Source organism: Haliotis cracherodii, unplaced genomic scaffold (genome assembly GCF_022045235.1).
Source record: "Haliotis cracherodii isolate W230 unplaced genomic scaffold, xgHalCrac1.p SCAF_10, whole genome shotgun sequence".
Classification (NCBI taxonomy): domain Eukaryota; kingdom Metazoa; phylum Mollusca; class Gastropoda; order Lepetellida; family Haliotidae; genus Haliotis; species Haliotis cracherodii.
In genome coordinates, this window is record NW_027266265.1 from 30,516,281 (window position 1) to 30,537,327 (window position 21,047).

The window sequence follows — 21,047 nt, forward strand, 5'->3', positions numbered from 1 at the left end:
TTATGTTTTACGGATTTTTCACACACGGTCGGTCGAAACATAAATATAAATAAATAACTATGTCAATCATTTATTTATTTATATGCAAAATCATTCTCCCGTAAAGTCAAAAATGCAGCTGTCTCCTCGAATCACTGATACTGATTTAGACACGGAATTTATATGTAATATTACATATTGTATAAGAGGGTCTATATTACCAGCTGCTTTATCAAACATCAAACTTTTGAACTTGGCCCTTAGTATATAGTATTGCCCTATTTGGCTGGCTATCCAACTTTGCCTTGGTTAGGTGTCCAGCTTGCCCATTGATGGCTCTCTACATTGACCTTGGATGGTAATCCAACTTGACTTTTGATGGGTATTCATCTTGGCTGCATTTCCAACTTAACCTTGACTGGCTGTCCAACTTGACCTTGGCTGTCTATCAGCTTTAACTGGGATCACATGTCACAAACACCATTCAAACCAGTGAGTATACAAGTCATAATCTCTGCAAACCAGTCATACACCACTTTTAGCCAGATCACTTGATTTTTGAGCCATCTCCACCTCGAGTGGTATTGGCAGTTGATCATATCCAGCATTTTATCAAAAGAAATGATCCAAGCATAAGTAAAAACATTTTGCCTGGACTAACAATGCAACAACCCTCTCCCTATTTTAGATGGCACTAAGGTGCTGGGGAATGATCCTATCCTGGAATAGCCTACAAAGGTGTCATAATATGACACTTGTTCAAAAGTTATTAAGTATTTTATGACATATTCCCATATAACTGAAGCTCACCTCAAAAACAAGTCATCGGTTTCAAAGATTAACTTTCTATGTCTGGTAGAACTATCATAGCCTTATTTTGACCTCGGACCTCGTTGTTGCCAACTGCACCATGTGTCAAGATGAATTTACCATGTGTCAAGATGAAAGTACCATTTGTCAAGATGAATGTAGCATGTGTCAAGATGAATGTAGCATGTGTCAGGATGAATGTAGCATGTGTCAAGATGAATGTAGCATGTGTCAGGATGAATGTAGCATGTGTCAAGATGAATGTAGCATGTGTCAGGATGAATGTAGCATGTGTCAAGATGAATGTAGCATGTTTCAGGATGAATGTAGCATGTGTCAAGATGAATGTAGCATGTGTCAGGATGAATGTAGCATGTGTCAAGATGAATGTAGCATGTGTCAAGATGAATGTAGCATGTGTCAGGATGAATGTAGCATGTGTCAAGATGAATGTAGCATGTGTCAAGATGAATGTAGCATGTGTCAGGATGAATGTAGCATGTGTCAAGATGAATGTAGCATGTGTCAAGATGAATGTAGCATGTGTCAAGATGAATGAACTATGTGTCAGGATGATTGTACAATGTGTCTACATAAATGTACCATGTGTCAAGATGAATTTACAAAGTGTCAAGATGAAAGTACCATGTGTCAAGAGGAATGCACAAAGTGTCAAGATGAATGTAGCATGTGTCAATATGAATGTAGCATGTGTCAAGATGAATGTACCATGTGTCAAGACGAATGTACCATGTGTCAAGATAAAAGTACCATGTGGCAAGATGAAAGTACTATGTGTCAAGATGAATGTACCATGTGGCAACATCAAAGTACCATGTGTGTACCATGTGTCAAGATGAATGGTACACCAAAGATATGATGACACCTTGGTGCAGGTCCTTGTTCCACAAACTGATCTTACCAGCTCCAGGACTGTGAGGTGATGTGAAATGGGGTTTAATGTCACTTTATTTCACTTCATGAGGTGTGTGTGCGTGTGATCGAACATGGATACACTACTCAGATACAGTATACTGAAACTGAGCTGACCTGGCCTGTTTTTTCTCTTTAATGCCTCGCATAAGGCAGGGTAACAGAAAGTACCACCCTTTAAAAACTTTTGTTGTGACTTTGCCAGGGGATCTAATCACCACTCTTCCACTCTCAGAGCAGACACTCTATCCACTACATCAACAGGTGGACCCTGATTGTCCGCATGTCTATGTGAGTATCAATGGTTCCAGCGCCATTTCGACTTGTGGTTAGAGGCCCCTTCAACTATTTAACACAAGCACTGACTTGCCCACTAGTATGTTAGTCCAAGACTAGTGAAAATCTAGAGGGACTAGTGGTTTTCTCTGACAAAAAATAAACCAAATAACCTAAGGACTAGTTGGACAATGAAATAGTGTTTCTACCCTGGGTAGAGAATTTATATTTTTGCCTAAATGCAGAAACGAAATACAGACAAGGTTCTGTTTTGCTTGATATAGGCATTGAAATAGAGATCACAAAAGCACATCGATTTACACTAGCAACAAACTTCATTGTCAAAAGGCAATGTAACCTCCCCTTACTTTCAGGAAGGCATAGTAGATGTATTAAAAACGTCAAGTTTTGAAAGACTTACAAAGGCACTTTTTCTGGGTATGGGCAGGCAACATCCTCCATATCTTGTGGTTGGGGAGGATAGTTTTGAGTGGGTGGCTGTTGATAGCCTTTAAATGGAGGCTGTTGATAGCCTTGAGGGGGAGGCTGTTGATAGACTTGAGGGGGAGGCTGTTGATAGCCTTGATGGGGAGGCTGTTGACAGCCTTGATGGGGAGGAGGCTGCTGATAGTCTTGAGGCGGTGGGAGTTGATAGCCCTGAGGGGGTGGTTGTTGAGATCCTTGTCCCTTCTGTGGTGATGGGTAACAATAGACTGTGGGTTGACTATATGGGGTGGCAGATGCGGACCCAGGCTGTTGGGGTACTTGCTGCCCTGGAGGGTACTGTGTGGGCGTTGCCTGGGGGTAAGGCTGCATGAAGGTCTGCGTTTGTGCAGTCATTGGCATTGCATCAGTATTATGTGTCTGGAACACAAGAGACAGCAGTTGAAGAACCAATTGTTAGTTTAGAGTCATGTCAGTTTTCCCTCTGTTTCAAGAAACTTACACCATGCAAAATTCTATTCCATTTAGACCAAAGGCCAAAATACAACAAAGCAAAACTTATTACCTGTGAGGGAAAACATATCGGGATTCCTAAAAACATGTGCCCTAGGGTCAGATCACGTTATGAGACAACAATGTATTGTTTCCATTATCTGGACGGCATTGTTGACGTCATTCAAATCTTATTGTGACGTAAGGTCGGAATGACATCACACTAGAAACATCATCACAGTAAATGAAGATAGTTGACATCATTCGAGAAACTTTAAATCTGTGCTGTTAAGACTAGCTCTCATTGTAGATAAATGCTAAAAAAATTCTCGGTATGTAGACATTTCCTTCTGTAATAAATAGAACATTATATTCATGCTCATGTCATAATATATTTAAGACTTAATTCCCGTACTTTCCTCGCTTTCCTTCGGGACCTTTGACCTCAACAGATATGTAGCAGGCACTTGCCAAATCATTCATATTTTCCCCATATGGAAATAAATATTTTTCACTGCAAAACATAACCTTCATAAAAATGCTAGATATGTTGATAACAATTTTTTGTTAGTTAAGGAAGATAACAGTGAGTATTCTAATTCATTTTCAAAACTTTCTTCCCAACACTACCAGCAATTGAAAAACATTAAGTACTTCCTTAGCCATGTTAGCTGATGAAAACAACTTATTTTAACAATGAAGAATGTGTTCAAACCAAATGGGAACCTTCAAACATTTGAAGAGTTAAACAGAATTTGCTTTGACAGGGACATTCCAGTTATACTGTAATACTTTATATAGCATAATCTTGGAAATGGATAGACTCACTTAGGAAACAACATGTAAACACTAAATATTTACTAGTATTTAACAGTATGCGACAGTCTTGTGACAACTGTAAATATGGATATAAACCGTAGCAGAGAAAGAACATTCACAGAACCATTACTACAAAATTATTTCTACACACAAAAAAGCTGACGTGATGACAATTCATGTACTTTCTGCGAAAATGAGCCTAAAACAATAGAGAGTGAGATGGGTTTAACACAGCTTTTAACAGTGTTCCAGTTATATCACAGCGTGTCAGCTCAATGTGGAAGGAAAGCCCAAAGGGATGCAGGTCTTAGACCTTTACCACTTCGGTGAAACCAACGAGCACAGTATGGTGCTGACAAACCTAGAAACATAATCGGGTCAAACCAGGATTCTACAAAAATGTTTTTACTGCAAATGTAGGGATTTTGCATGCACTAGTGATGTGCTTCATTCCAATTTGCTTTATAGACGGGGTATATAAATTAGCATCAATTACTTTAGGAGACAAATACACATGTAATTGTAAATCTTAACCTCTGCGAATGAAACATTGTCCCTCATGCTGTACACAAATACCATTGAATTTGTATTTGAATACCATCACCATGTCTAGTGATGTTTCAAATTTAATGTTTTCATTGACCAAATTTGCCAACAGCAAAACAATCACACAAAGTCCTATTGCAGCCATGACCATAACACACGAGATGCACAGTAAAGCAGAGCACATGAAAAGGGAAGTAACTGCACGTTATACTGGATCGCATTGTGTTTAAGTATTGTAGGATTTCACTGTTGAGGTCGTGCGTTCAAGACGAGGAATATTTAAGAATTTTTTTTTTAAAACTTTGTGATGATGCGGTAATGCCCGAAAACCAAGAATATATTATTTTTAGCCTTGGCCAGAATTTTTTGTTTCTTGCTTTACAGAGTCTTGTTTGAAACATACTGGTCGATGGATAAAATTCAAATGAGAAAGACCTTTCTGGTTAATTATTTCTGACTTCAAAATGAATCAGAATCTGTTGTTATGTCTGCAGTGTTAGTTACGATCGTCTGATTGTTGGTTCTGTCACAACTGTCTGTCTGTACTGTACTACTAAAAAACGTGGCATGACAGATTAATGATCGTGAAATGACAGAATGTGATCCTTAACATTTTTTTAGTAGAAAATATCCTTTTGTTTGCACATTTTTTTTGGTTGTGAAATACTAAATATAAAACCATGGAGACGTCTCGGGTCACATTTTGTCACCGCTTTCCATGTTTTAGGGCGGTGGAATTCATAACCAATGTCTATTAGAGATAGAGATTAATAAACCATCATGTGTGTCATACAGATTTCACGAAACGAGTGTTGTATTTCCTTAATACCCATTATCTGTTTTATCTGCACAGATCACGACTGACGTCTTAGCAAACCACAAGTGTCAAAGGATCTCAAGAATCTCCAGCCAAGACACTGTATCTGGTGTGATGTCATTCTGACCTTACATCACAATAAGATTGACATGACAAGAATATAAAATGAAATGACAACATCATGACAAGACATGACAATATATTAGTGTAAACAATGCACTTGTGTGCATGAAGTGATATTTGCATTAGTGCGCACATGATGTTAATGAACTCGGGTATTTTTATCCCTATGGGAAATTAAATGATGTATTAGCTGTTGTTAGCTATCATGGGATGTAAGCCCCCTCTTGATGAAGTTCCATGAAGTAAGGCTGACCCAACAATAAACAAGACTGATCCCACATCCTTGTCGACGTCTTGAGACCAACTTCCAAGCTGCACTTGTACCTCTTACTTCATAAATGATGCTGGTGGCCATATTGGATTTAAGGTTTTCCAAGTTCAGTTTGAGCTCTTTTAGTATGTTTAGTGTACATGTCTTCCAAAATCTTCTCTGCAACTACAAATTGAAATACTTCCCAATACGTAATGACGAACAATATCTAAATTTCAAAACAAAACAATCTGCTGTACTTTCTTTCCACTGCTTATGATTGTCAGTTCAGTACTCAGTAATCCAGTGAAATGTTATTACGTCGGAAAACCCAGCCAATTACTATTGAGAACATACACATATCATTATATACACACAAAGGACTTAACTCATAATCAGGACACTCATTAATCCAGACAACTTAAATAAGTACGGTCATATACAATTGCAATAAAACAATGCTTTGATATCACCCCTACAAATGATACTGTTAGCATGGTTTAATCATCAGGGAGGGAGGGAGAGGAAGGAGGGTGAGTGAGTGAGTGAGTATGGTTATACGCAGCTTTTAGCAATATTCCAGCAATATCACGGCGAGGGACACCAGAAATGGGCTTCACACATTGTAGCCATGTGGGGAATCGAACCCGGGTCTTCTGCGTGAGGTGCGAACGCTTTAACCACTAGGCTACCTGACCGCCCCCGAAGGAGGGAGGGATTGGTCTGATATGAATCACATTTTGCTGACCCCCACCCTACCCACCCCAATGTTATGGAACATTTTGTGATAGGCCTTATTTCCATGTAGCAATAGAACTAATGTTACCCACCTTAATGGCTTTTCCTTTACTAAATCTATGTCGATGCTGACAGAATATGATTATCAACATCAGCAGGAGGACCACACCAGACACAATTAGTCCAATGACAACACCTTGACTTAGTCCACAGATGTCGGAACGATCTCCACAGTTGTTGTGGCCATTGCACTTCAGTCTGCTATCAATACAGTAGCCGTTATTACACTGGAACTCAGAAGCAGCACAGGTACCTGTTGTAGGGAGACAAGAGCAAATTGTAAATAACAAGCTATAGCCATGTCAAATGGTCCTCACTGGCATAAATAAGACTGTAGCAAGTTTAAGATTGGTCTCAACATTACCATTTTATCTGCAAAAGTTAAATGATGATGAAATACTTCGAAGCGAAAATAACATTTACTGATTATCATACAAGCAAAAAATTGACTCGTTCTTGTTTGTTTAATGTTAAATGAAATACTGAGCGAAAAAATAACATTTCTTGCATATCAAAAAAGTAAAAATTTCAAGCCAATGAAAAATCGTCTCATTCATGATCCAACACTGCGATGGTAGTCAGGTCCAGCTGTTTGGCAAAAACACATATTCCATGAAAAAAACAAAAGAAGATTAAACATTTTCTGACCCACTAGCATGATTAACGTTGATATTACTAAGTATAGTAATTACTGCATGTTGAGTAAATGCCTAATGATTTAGGAATGTCCTCATCAGGATTCTGATACAAGAGATTCAGATTGGAAATGGTTGTTGTCTGATTGTTTGTCCGTCAGATGTTTAACGCCGCACTCAGTAATATTCCAGCTATATAACGGCGGTCTGTAAATCAAGTCTGGACCAGACAATCCAGCAATTGATGTCATGAGCATCGCTTTATGGAATTGGGATACGATGACATGCATCAACAAAGTCTGCAAGCCTGACCACACAATCCCGTTAGTAGCCTCTGATTTCCGGCATGGGTTCCTACAGACCTATTCACACCCGGATCTTCATGGGGCGTGAATGGTTGTAGATAGATCACAAGGATGTAGTTCAGGCTGAGATAAGCTGCTCACCTGGTTGTCAGTTTGTAATTACTGTCACACAAACAGAAGGAGAATCACCACCACTAAAATGCAATTTATGTCTCCCCATTTAGGAAACAGGAATTCATGGACTGGTCTGCCTCCCAATATGAACCAATCAGATGCACATTTCAAAAGTTGGTGAAAACAAAAGCTGATAACCACGCATCGTTAAGGCTTTAACAATTAAAAGATTTGGTTCTCAGGCAACATGGGCAATGGTTTTTGAAACATTAGTGAGACCGGGCCGTGTGTTTTTTTTCTTTTCTTTTATTTTATTTCTGGTTGTTCAAACTTGTTGTAATCAAATAAACAATTGTTTATCCAAATAAACAGTTGTGTACAATCAACCTGGGAAAGGGACGTCCTATATAAATGTATTCCTTGATGAGTGAAATACTGGAATACAGTATTTGTCTATCGTTGGACGTTATTTTTTTTTTTTTAAAAAGAAAAAGAAAACAGGTGGACCTTAAGAAGATGTGGGCGGTGCCTGAGAACAAGGCTTTTGGTCTTTAGCCTAATGGAACTCAGAATGAAACTCAGTTGTGATTTGCAGTAGAGCAACTGTTTGTTTACATCTATACAGTACAGTAAATCTACACTGACTGTCAAAACAAGTACTGCGCTGAAATGTTCTGCCAAACATTGGGGCAGGTGGAATATTCACCTATCCCGACAAACATGTGACCAGCAACAGGATAGTGGGCAGGCAGCTATTTCAGACACTGTCTTAACAATCTGATCCAGGCCTAAGAGTTGGTATTTTTCCAAAGTGGGAATCTAGCAGACAAGGCAAAGAGTGAATGTTCTCAATGATTCACTGATTGTATCACAAATATTCATCTGACGATATAAAACCTGATATGCCCATGCATTAAGTCATAATTTATTTTTGTATTGATTGTCAAAAAGTTTTGCAATAACAAGGCCAAATAATCCATTGTTTTCAGGTAAGCTGACAAACCCATTGTTTCACTTGCAAGCTAAATGTTCTATCACAGCTGTAAGCAGCCATCAAGAAAGCCATCCTGAACATTTGGGAAAAATAGGATGTCGCCACAAACTATCCTTGCTGCAGCTATTCTGACCTTTAAATTCAAGAAACATGCAACTAACATTGGCCCTGAAACAAGCCATCTGTGTCAAATATTGTAAAAAAATATTTAAAAGATAAGGAACATACTACCTACCATACCTACTGATCCACGTCTGTTGGGTTCATGGTACAGAAACATATTGTTTTGTGTGGCCTAACTGAACTGGATAATGACTCACCCAAGAGTTACCTTTGCACCTATCACATGCAATGCCAGGCATTTACCTTTACCTACAAAACTAAGGGTCCAGAGGACCCCCAATTATAAATTTCAAGGTTCCTTACAGGAAATATGCGGGTCCTGTAAAGTTATGAAATGGTGTAGATTACTTATATTTAAATAATCACTTTCATTAAAGGAACGCTATTACAATGAACCTGAACTACCCAGTTATACAAGTCTAACACATACTTATTGATGGCAACAATTTCTTGTCATTCAGGCTGCATGAAGTGGAACACGGAAAATTTCACACAAAACAGCATAAATTAAATATTGTGACAAATTGTATTGTAACTCAAGCTTCGCAATTTGTCCACATTGGAAGATGCACTAAAAGAAAGGCCACACATTTTCTGTCTTCAGTGAATACTTGCCATTGATTAATCACAATCTCAGATTTCTTTTTAATAGTAGAGTCACAAGGCTACCTGAATTATGAAGAAAAAACACAGACCATGCTCAAAATCAGATTGGAATTATTTCAGTAGTCTTTAGCTGGGATCATTCAGACTAAAATTCATCTGGACAGGCCTTTCTGAGGAGATGTTGGGGATGACAGACGAACAACAGGATGAACAAAGAGTGAGTGAGTGAGTTTGGACTTAAACCGCTTTCGGCAATATTCCAGCAATATCACGGCCGGGGACACCAGAAAATGGGCTTCACACACTGTACCCATATGGGGAATTGAGCCCGGGTCTTTGGCTTTAACCACTAGGCTACCCCACCGCCCAATGAACAAAGAGATGAACAGCTGGTCGAACGAAGAGACGGACAATGAGCCATGACATACACTTACTTGACTTTCAGCCAGGTGAGCTACAAATAGGTCAAAGCAGTCAGGCAAATATAAATAAATAAACTATTTGTTTATTTTCTGATGGTGGCTTTTGTCTCTGGTTGGGTGAATTGTTATGAAAATAAAAACTCTTCTCAAAGCAACTGTGAGTGGGATTCAACACCATGATGAACATTTATCATCCCAAACCGACTCCCACAGGAGATATCCCTTGGGTGAGATCAAGCGATATCTACCTTGTAGATATCGCTGCAATGAAATTGCATCACAATTCTTTGCAGACCATTGTGATGTCACAATCAAATGACATCACTCATGGCTCTGCTACTGAAACTGTTGGCAGTACTTTTTACACTTAAGACACTGCTTATTACTGTCTAAAAACTGAAAAAGTTGGCAAAATGATGTTAGGTGATAAACTCACCCTTGAGTCTTTTGATATAAAATATATCAACACTCTTTGATAAAAGTGGTTGATATATTTGATATCAAAAGACACACAGGTGAGAATCTCTATTTATATTACAGGTCACGTTGAGCTTTTGTTTCGTTTGTTTTTATAACATGTTTAATGCTGCACTCAGCACTATTCCAGTTATATGAAGCCACCCAGTAACAATCTAGCCTGGCTAAGACAAACAAGTGATTGATATAATGAGCAAAGTCTCAGGTTGTCAGGGTACAGAGACATACAGAATATATTTACCTGTATGAAACAATGTGAAAATAAGCTCAAATCCCTTTTCTGCTAATATGACATCACTATGGAAATGAAAGGAGAGCCATTGTCTTGAGGATGTAAGTATTTCTTTTGGAATAGCATCATGGCATATTCTTGGAGTCAGTTCTGGAATAAAGATGGTAAAATACAAGAATACATTCATGTTTCACCCTGTCTGAAGTTCTGTTATCGTGATGGCCAAAGGTGAGTGAGTGAGTGAGCGAGTTGGGTTTAACACCACTTTGAACAGTATTCCGGTCATATCATGGTGTTTCAGCTTAATGTGGGAACAAAGCCCGAACTGAAGCAGGTCTTAGACATTTGGTGAAACCCACATGCACAGGTACAGTGCTGACAAACCAAGAAACATAATTTGGGGCGAACCAGGATTCGAACCCATGATCATAGGTTTCTGGCATGCCCAAGAGATACAACTCTGCACAGCGATTTGCATTGCCTTACATGACATGGTCACCTGTTCCCCCAATGGCTGAAAGACCAACCAATACCCCTTATCCACAGTCAGGGGACACTGGTGATGATGCAACAATTCACCTTTCATAAACATAATTTTCAATCATGACAAAGTCATAACTCTTAATAAATGTACAATGTATTTAAAATGTTTAAAGCTGTAAAAACAACAGGTCACAGAAAAACATTTCAGATTTGTTTCTTTTGTTTGCTGGTTAATGCAGAATCTGCAATATTCCAGCTGTATGCCGAGGGTCTGTGAATAATCCAGACAGGACCAGGCAATCCAGTGATTGACGTCATGAGTGTCCATTCACAAAATTGGGATGACATGAGGTAAGGTGAAATGGGGTTTAACGTCGCGTCCAACATTATTGCACTTGTATAGCGACGTGCATGCACGTGTGTGTGTGTGTGTGTGGCTGCTTGTACTAGTCCGGACTGATGCTGATTTATAGTGCTAGCTCACTGAGATACTATGCCACAGTTTAACATGAATACCCCACTCAGACATAGTATACTGACTCCGAGCCAACCAGTCCTTGTTTTAGCCCCTTAATGCCGAGCGCCAGACAGGGTAACAAGTACCATCTTTTAACGTCTTTTGGTATGACGTGGTCAGGGATCGAACCCCGAACCTTCCACTCTCCAGGCGGACGCTCTACCACTAGACCACGGAGGCGGTCTGGGATGGCATGAAATCAACCAAGTCCCCGAGCCTGAACACCTGATCCATTCGGTCGCTTCTTAAGACAAACATAGGTTGGAGGTGACAAATACTCTTACCCGGAATCCCCACAACATAATCTTCAGTGAATGAAGACAGCTTTAGTAAAGAGACATAGGATCTTACTGTTAATATCGCTGTAGCCACCATCATATATATCCAAGTAGTCAGAACAATTAACACTATCAAACAGACTGTATACTTCTTGAGGCAGCTTGAAAAGATCCACACTGGTAAACTCCACAAGAATTCTTTGATGTTCTGGCGCCCGGATAGTAAACCAGCAGTCCATGTTTGGTGCGTACTTCGGCCTGTGAGTCAGCTTCAATCTGCCTGAGGAATACACTCCCTGTGTCTGACTACACTGCCTGTCCATGTAAACTGAAAAAAAATTCAACAATGACTTCAGACACTTATTTTAACGGAAATAGTTGAAATGTACTGTTGCATTTAATATTATTTTACTTCATGTACAGCAATGTGCATGCGTCTGCTTGACTGGTGAGTGCTTATGGTTTTACGCCGTTTTTACCAACATGACAGCAATATCACGGCAGGGGACACCAGAAACGGGTTTCACTCATTATACACATGTGGGGAATCAAACCCAGGTCATTGGCATGACAGGCGATCGCCTTAACCACTAGGCTACCCACTGCCCCGTTTGAACTGGTCTAGACTTATGCAGGTTTTATAGTGCTAGCCCACTAAGATACAATAACACGACAGGGGACACCAGAAACGAGTTTCACTCATTATACCAATGTGGGGAATCAAACCTGGCTCATCGGCGCGACGAGCGAACGCATTAACCACTAGGCTACCCACCGTTCTGCTTATACTGGTCTAGACTTATGCAGGTTTTATAGTGCTAGCCCACTGAGATACAATGCTGCAGTTTAACATGAATACCCCAATCAGACACAGTATACAGACTCCTAGCCGACCAGTCCTTGTTTTAGCCCCTTAATGCCGAGCGCCAGGCAGGTTAACAACAAGTCCCATATTTTAATATCTTTTGGTATGACTCCGCTGGGGATCGAAGCACCAACTTTCCGCTTTCCGGGCAGATGCTCTATCCACTTGACCACAGAGATGTTAAATTAAATTTAAATTTGGAATAAATGCCTGAGATATGGTCACATATATAGGTTTCTCAGTAGGGAATCCTTGGCAGACATATTGTAAACCCCTTGAACAAATTAGGTGGTCATCATTGGTGGAGAGAAGCATATGAAGCTTCATTGGTCCAGTGGTTTGGGGGAAAAGTTGTTTATGACGGACTAAGGACACGACATAAAGGCATGCAACTTTCAGTCAGGCGAGCTAAAAACAAGAGGCCCATAGGGTCTGTATCGCTCAAATGGATATTTACACAATCATGACAAAATACACATTTGCATTGTATGTGTATATAATACTGCAAATATTTCGTAATTTTGACTGTCAGCATTTAAAATAGTTTGATGGCAAATCTGACAGCATGAACGTGTATTTCTCTAGATACAATGGAGCATAAAGATCTGAACCGTTTCCATGTTTTATCCAGGATCTAAGTTTCCCTATTTCGTCCCGCCCCTCAACCCCTTGGGGGTCAGCCCTACCATTTGTACAATTTTGAATCCCCACCACCTGGGGATGCTGCCAGTCAAATTTTGTTAATTTCCATTCATGGTTCAGAAGAAGAAGTCGTTTGAATAAATTGTTGACGTACGGACGACAGACAACGGACGCCACAGTATGGGATAAGCTCACCTTGGTCCGTTGGACCCCGTGAGCTAAAATTTGTTTTGAATTGATCTGTATACCATAAATGATGATAATTAATACCATAATTGAAGAAAGGTTTACAAATAATAAAATAATTAAATCATAAAAGCACCAAAGCTACCCTCAATTGCAAAAACAGAGCACACAATAGGTTGAACTGCAAGACAGAAATAACAACCGAGGCAACTTCTGTTTATTAGTTTTTTCATACTTTTGAACATGTGTCAAAGAAGAGTAAGGTTTTTTGTTCCCATGTCGAGAATCAGACCCGGTTCTTTGCTAATGTGAACAATATTTGAACCACTCAGCTGCCCAACCACCCCTGTCTTTAAGCATTGCAGAGTTATGTCCCTTTCAGTGACACCTTTCTATATGATAAGAACAAGAGGAAGTTCCAATTCTTCAACAAAGTGTGTCTTTTTGTGTTTAGTGTTGTTGTCATGAACTATTAGCATATGAAGAGCTGGTTAAACTAATTTTCTTTGTGTTGCCCTTTCTCCTTTCTTGTGCATTACGCAATCCCATTGATGAACGAGAGTGAAAACAAACAAAGTAAACATGTTTGTTTGTTGTTTAACACCACACTCAGCAATATTACAGACCGCTGTCATATAGCTGGAGTATTGCTGAGTGTGGCATTAAACAAACAAACAAACAAAACAAACAACAAAAGCTTGACATTTGTGCAAATACTCCTTTAGCTATACAGAAAGTTTTGAGATCTATACTCTTGAAACAAAACTCAACGTTTGCCCAGTTTTCACATGAGAAGGAAAGAACAGGAATGATCTTACATTTCTTTATGTATATAAAGTTTTAGAAGTTAGGCACTTGACACACGCCCTCTTTTGAAATTTCTCACAGGGGAAAGCAAAAACCGAAAGTTTTAATTCCCAAATAGCAAACTGCACCAGTCCAACAGGTATTGGATTGACATGCAATGTTTACTGAAAATCATGTTTAGTGAAATTCAAAATTATGTTCCTTACATACATGTGGACAAAATATCAGTTGCAGGCACCAGTCGCAAAAAGTTTCAAAATAAGTCAGTTGAGCGTCGGACATTAAACCAACACTCATTTGAACATATGTCTGATGTGTTGCCTTGGAAGTGCAAACAATACAACAAATTGCACAGCAAAAGTTGCAAGTCCAGCGCCCATAATGTGTTTACAACAATCACGAAAGACTAGAAATACACCCAGCCTTCATTTCCACATGATTCACCCAGTACCTGCTGCCTTAGAGGAGAGGTGAAATGGGGTACAATGTGGCGCTCAAGATTACTGCACTTATATATAGCGGTGTGCATGTATGCGTGTGCCTGCTTGTACTAGCCCAGACTACTAGCCTACTGAGATACCATGTCACAGTTTAACATGGATGCCCAATGCAGACACAGTACACTGACTCGAGCCGACCTGTCCTTGTTTTAGCCCCTTAATGATGAGTGCCAGGCAGGGTAACAACAAGTACCATCTTACCTTCTGCTATAAATACAGGAACAACAATTATTCATAACAATTATTCATGCTAACACAGTGCCAAAAGGCAAACTGTTCAGCATCAAGACAACATTAGGTCAACTTAGGAGAGATAGAGAGTGAGTGAGTGAGTTGGGTTTAACGCCGCTTTTAACAATATTCCAGTTATATCACTGCGTGTCAGCTTAATGTGGGAGGAAAGCCCGAAGTGATGCAGGTTTCAGACGTTTACCATTTCGGTGAAACTCACGAGCACAGGTATGGTGCTGACAAACCTAGAAACATAATCGGGGCGAACTGGGATTCGAACCCACAATCATAGGTTTCTGGCGTGTCCAAGGGACGCAACTCTGCACAGCGAATCACGGCACCTTAGACGACTGGGCCACCCGTGTCCCCGATAGAGAGTGAGAGAGTGAAACAAATATACTGAACAAAATAAGTTAGGGATTGTGAATATTTCGGGGGACATCTGAGGTAGTGAAGACTGAACATACAGTTTCACAAAAATATACCAAAACACAAAACTGACATCCAGTATAACACTTCTGTACCCTCTAATAAGACATTTTGGATAGCAGAAATACCATCTATGTCTAAGGTGGTATTTCTGCTATCCAAAATGTCTTATTGTGGATATAAATGCGATGTTTATTAATGCGAGCAAGGACCACACTCATTTTTCGCATTTCATTCATTAATCTCAAGATTTACAGTATTCCTGAAATTAGAACTGACCTATATGGTCAAGTGTTGCCTATTTTCCGTGCATTTTATTCATATAATTTATTTACACTGCTCCTTGTCAAGAGAGGCAAGCAAAGAGCACATAATCCCAATTAGTGGTCATATTTTTCTTACCAATAGAATCAGTCAAACTGTCAAAAGAAAACAATTATATCTATGGTACCATGGGTTTATCTAGACATCTATAGCCAATATTCGGCCCCAAGTCTGCAGCAAATGCCACAAAAATTTCCAATTCATGTTCCTATGTATTATATTCAACTAACAACTAATTTGATGGCTTTGTTGGAGTATCCTATATTCACTTGTACAAGACCAATAAATAGGAACATAGTTTAAGGCCTCATTTTATATATTATTGCATTAAATGCAATCTAAAAGAACCTCTGAATTTTAAAAATATGAACTTTTAAGAGTCCCAATTTTACCCAAAATAACATTTTTTCCCCAATTTGTCTGCCAGGGATGCTTAGTTAAGAATCCTAGATACATCCCTGGGTACTGCAAACAGTGAATCAAGCAATTTGTAAATTTTCAGTTACTTTACAAATTGTCTGAAGTTTGACATTGACTAAAATATTCAGGGAATCTTCATTAATCCTGGCGGTTCAGTACCCACAGTAATCATCTGGAAGGCTGGGCTTGTGAATGAATGGGGTGTTTTAGTTATGACAAGGTGAGATGGGGCTTAACAAGATTATTGCACTTAAAATTATTTCAACTTGCATGATGCATGTGTATGCTTGTACTAAAGTACTCACGGAAATGAAAAAAATCTGTTGTTTTTTTTCTCAGATTTTAAATAAATGAAGTTAATATACAAAATATATAGATATTCAAACAACTCAATTAGTACTAAATGGGCCTTGGCACAAATACAGCGCATCAAAGGTTTTTATGTCTTTTTACACGTAAAAGTGTGTAAAAATATGAACAAAACAGACTATTGTGAAACTGAGCATAACCAGGTGTTAGAAGATCATGACCTACGACACCTTGACAACAGGTGAAAACAGGTGCTTGAAACCCACGTGCATGTGATTTGTCAGTGGTTAGTGATTTGTGAGTGGCATTGTGGGATAGTAAATCAACGTCAAAATATCAGAATGTAAAAGTAACATATTCCCTTCTCAAACAACAACTTACATGTCATTATTATTATGTACATAAACATAGCTGTTATTTGTATTGCTGTTTTGATACCTTTTTTCCAGACTAATTTGCATAATGCCTATAGCCTGTTTCTGCCATGTCAATTTGGACTTAGTTTTATTTTTGAATGTTGAAACTTGAAAGTGCCTACAAATTACTTCCTGTAAAGTACATTTTGTATTGAGCACTGAGATAAAACTAGCAAATCCAGACTAGTACTTTTCCAGTTGTTTTGTTATTTCATATTTACATCTACGTAATGCTTTGTGTCGATTATTAAATCCAGCAAAACAGGGTTTTTTTCATTTCCATGAGTACTTTAGTCTGTCCTAATGCTGGTTTTATGGTGCTAGCCCCCTGACACATTAACATGGAACCTTATGAATCCGGACGTTCAGTTTCCACTGATTGATGTCAACTCTGCATAGTCCTAATGGTAAATCATTAAAAATGTGTGCATTAACCTGTTAACATATTTCCTTCAGCATCTAATGTGCAGCTACACTCCTCTCAGTGCAATGACATCACAGATGAAGGCTACAATGAAATGTTTTACATAGGCTATGGCTAAAGTGACCGAAAACGGACAAAAAAAATTCATCTCAAAGAAAGATTTTTTACTATGATAAAGTACATGACTTTTGATGAATATTCTTGACCAAGTGTTTGCACTGTCATTATTGACATCTTATAAAATTAATTGGGTTAAAGGCCCCCTCATGCTTGAAACAAAAGTAATGCTTCCTGAAAACCTCTTTTACATTGGCACTAAATTTTGGTGAAACCACCTTGCACAGTGCAGACAAACCTAGAAACAAAATAAGGATGAACCAGGGTTCTCTCTGTATACACAACTGTGCCCTTATCAAAATCGTAGTACAAAATTAATCTTGCTGCTTACAATTACATTGCAGTCACACTGAATCCGAAGAAACATCGACTCAAGTGCCCTTGTCTCAACTTGCTCAAAGCCTGGGTACCCGGTGATCAATGATGATGCGCCACCGTTTCCACTTTTTGAATCATCTATGTTGATACTTGAGCCCTTGCCGAGACCCGCAATGGGGTCCTACAGTCAAGACATGACCTTTATGTTGACATGACCCTTATCGCGGCTCTCGGCCTCTTGATGCAGGACTCGGGAGTCCAACAGTAGTACCCAACCGTGCTCGAGTACTCCTGTACCCATTAGAGCCAGATTCTTGAATATATTTCCAAACTAGGGTACTTGAATACATACAGAAAGTTACTTGTGGTACATTTCCTACTGTAGTACCTGTCTGTGTCATCAAGGACCCTGGCAGCTATAGCTAGCTTCTGTACTGCCAGGTTTATTAACATTCAGCAGTAATTCGCTGGATGGGATTATAGGCAGCATTTATTTTACATCCCACAATTTATTCGCTCTGTAAGTAAGCCTACTTTTAACAGACAAAGTTCACCTCACACATGTAATCCCCCCTATTTACTTCTGTGTTCATCAACAACCAGCAACTGCGTCACTTCCATACATTCACGTGCCCTACATCACGTTCTCTGCCCTACGTCACTTCCTTTTACCAAAGCGTCATGCTGTGCTCACTATCACTTTTGGCATTCTTTTTTAACCCTTAAATTTCCCACCCTTGCTTTCCCTACAATAGCATAACCTAGGGTGGGGGGGGTAAGGGGGAGAAACATAACTCATATATTGTACAGTTTCATGTATACAACTTGTACATATCACGGTTCATACAATAAACTAGGTGCGGTGGGCATTGTGCTAGCAGGACATCATATTAAAAACAAATTAACACTGGGTTCTTGGCTGCTGCTTCAAAGGAGTACAAAGATCCCATTCCTATACCCGTCTGCCATGCCACGGCGGAGGGCCACAACTATGCTGCTCACACATACTGTCCCGTCGGCGCCATCCACACCGCACCTTAATTTCATCCACAATCCTCTTGGTCTCATTTATTACAATATAAATCTGGTAAACTTAACAGCATACCTATACATACAATTTCACTATAAAGATCTGCATATAAACATACAGGTCTACTGGGAGCCATAAATAGAAAGCAAATGTCTTGTGGCTTATTAGAAGAAATATGGTATACTGAGGACTGGTGCATTATTTTTTATTTATTTGTTGTTTAATGCCTCACTCACCAATATTCCAGCTATATGACGGCGGTCTGTAAATAATCGAGTCTGGACCAGACAATCCAGTGATTGACAACATGAGCATCGATCCACGCAATTGGGATACGATGACATGCATCAACCATGTCAGCGAGCCTGACCACCCGATCCCGTTAGTCGCCTCTTATGACAAGCATGGGTTGCTGAAGACCTATTCTTCCCTGGATTATCAGGGGTCGACGGGTGCATTAACAGACTGGGGCTTGTAAATAAAAGAATAACAGCTTCAAAATACATAGTCATAGTCACACCCAGTGTCAGTATACTATGTAGATGCAGGTGTACCTCCTTTTATATAGCATACTAACACGGGGCGTGGCCATATATTGTTTGCGTTACACGCCCCTGTACACTATATAATAGGCCCAATCTATCTATCTCAGATCTGTTTGTAACACGTGATGTTTGTCCGTTTGGATGACACTTATATATATCATTTATTATAAAGTGATGTTAAACTGCAATACTTACATGTTCTCATACACACACAACTTTGACATATTTGAAGGACGAGTAGAACTGTAGGAATCAAGGCCCGTCCATTCCTCGCCGTGGAAGCCATTTTGGAAGAGGCAGACCCAGAAGAGAAACTTGTCCCCCCACCTCCCCCCAATATTTACATAGATCTAGATACATAACTGGCGATACTATTGATTAATGTGACCATCTCGATCACAGGTGGGGACTCTTTGGTTTCAATAGACACGTAACCACACAGGACATAAACTTGTCAATACATCGATAGGATTATCTACATTTGCAAAGGCTTCTTCGCAGCAGTGCCTGGTGTGGCCTTGACCTTGGTACACGCGCATTGTGGCGATGTGGAATCTTTGGTTGCAGAGTCATCTACGCCGGAGAAGAATGAACCGGAACAGTATATTAATATAGATCTAGCTTGGAAGTAACAGAACATACAACTTCTGGCGAAAGTTATATGTTTTGTATAATTAAATTAACTGTGTGTTGAGAACATTGTAATGTACAACCATATAATTACAACGCCATAAACAACAACATATTTCCATAAACTTAAACAAAAACATAAACTTATCAAATTCCGAACATATATGCAACACGTATAGGGCTGTACATACATGGTCGGCTATTCTCTTTCAAATTAACATGTCACGTGGTGTTAATCTATTTTTTTTATTGTTTATAAACATCGTTCAACTAGATCTATTAAGAATTTCGGAGGAACTACACATTTATGGTTGACCTCAAAGAATGCCAGTGAAGGCATGGATACCCTCCTACTATAATCACTTAATTTGTGCTAATTCTATTTTTATGAGATTTGTCTTAGACGTTATATCACCATGCATGCAGTTCCGTGTGCGTGGAACTGAGGGTGGCGGCTGCATGGAAGAGTCGCAAATACAAATTACGTGGGCACTTAAAATTTAGTTTGTGATTGTTTTGTTTAACGCCGCACTGAGCAGTATATTCCAGCTTTATAACAGGGCCTATAAATAATCGAGTCTGGATCTGGTAAACATATCTGATATATAAATGAGCAACCCAACTCCAGTGCTGGATCCGACTTTTTAATTAACCTGACTTGCACCCGATCCACGTACATATTGCAGACTCTTTCGACAAGCATCGGTTTCTTGGGATCAATTCTAACCCGGAATTCCCACGGGGCGGTAAATTAAATTAATTTAAGTTTTCGATAAGTCTGCGATTGTCAAGTTTGGCTGCACCTACATGTCAGCGACAGATTGATGTTCGTCGATCGAGGTTGGTGTTTATCTCCATGTTTTGACAGCTAAGTCCCCCACACAGAATTAAACAACTCTTAAATAACCTTCTACGGTTTTTCTCTAAGTACGGTGGCCGAGAGGGGACATAGAGGATTCATCACTCGTGTTTTTTAATGTGGGAAGAAAGCCCGAAATAATGCACTTCTCAGACGTTTACCACTTCGGTGAATCCCACGAGCACGGGTATGGCTTAGTCTTAATGCGCTCAATGATGTTATTAAAAATTGTATTTTCGGGAAGAATCAGAAACATACTTGTTGTTTCCGAAAAGGCCTAATTAGCACTGACTGACGTAGCCTAAATGTGGACCATCAGGTTGTTGGTGCTGTCTATAAAGTTTATTTTTGCAAGGCGCTTACCATGGTGTATTGTTATTATTTCCCAAGAAGAATCAATTCATCATTTACTGATAATTAGATCTAGATCTATGTCCGACTCCCTTCTAATGAAAACGAGCAAAAGTAAAACGAGTCTCTCGTCGCGCGCTATAATGGGGTGTTTGCGGTATTGTCATATTG

The 21,047-nt window shown here is 39.4% G+C and overlaps 1 protein-coding gene across 1 annotated transcript; it reads right to left on the reverse strand.

The window, feature by feature from the left end:
• Positions 1-1,765: 1,765 nt before the first annotated feature.
• LOC139454292 (uncharacterized) lies at positions 1,766-19,723 on the reverse strand. The gene is made up of 5 exons (XM_071235912.1): positions 19,232-19,723; positions 11,547-11,801; positions 10,205-10,345; positions 6,320-6,540; positions 1,766-2,862 (listed from the first exon to the last, which is right to left on the reverse strand). Exons 1-5 carry the CDS (start codon positions 19,320-19,322, stop codon positions 2,416-2,418), a joined length of 1,155 nt encoding a protein of 384 aa, XP_071092013.1. The 5' UTR covers positions 19,323-19,723; the 3' UTR covers positions 1,766-2,415.
• Positions 19,724-21,047: the final 1,324 nt, after the last annotated feature.

Excerpts from the sequence above, each read along its gene's own strand:
- LOC139454292 (XM_071235912.1), bottom strand. The coding sequence starts at position 19,322 with ATGGCTTCCACGGCGAGGAATGGACGGGCCTTGATTCCTACAGTTCTA. Across the intron at positions 10,346-11,546 it reads TGGCTACAGCGATATTAACA|AACTGACTCCAAGAATATGC; the intron begins GTAAGATCCTAT and ends TCTTTATTCCAG. Across the intron at positions 2,863-6,319 it reads GTAAAGGAAAAGCCATTAAG|ACACATAATACTGATGCAAT; the intron begins GTGGGTAACATT and ends CTTGTGTTCCAG.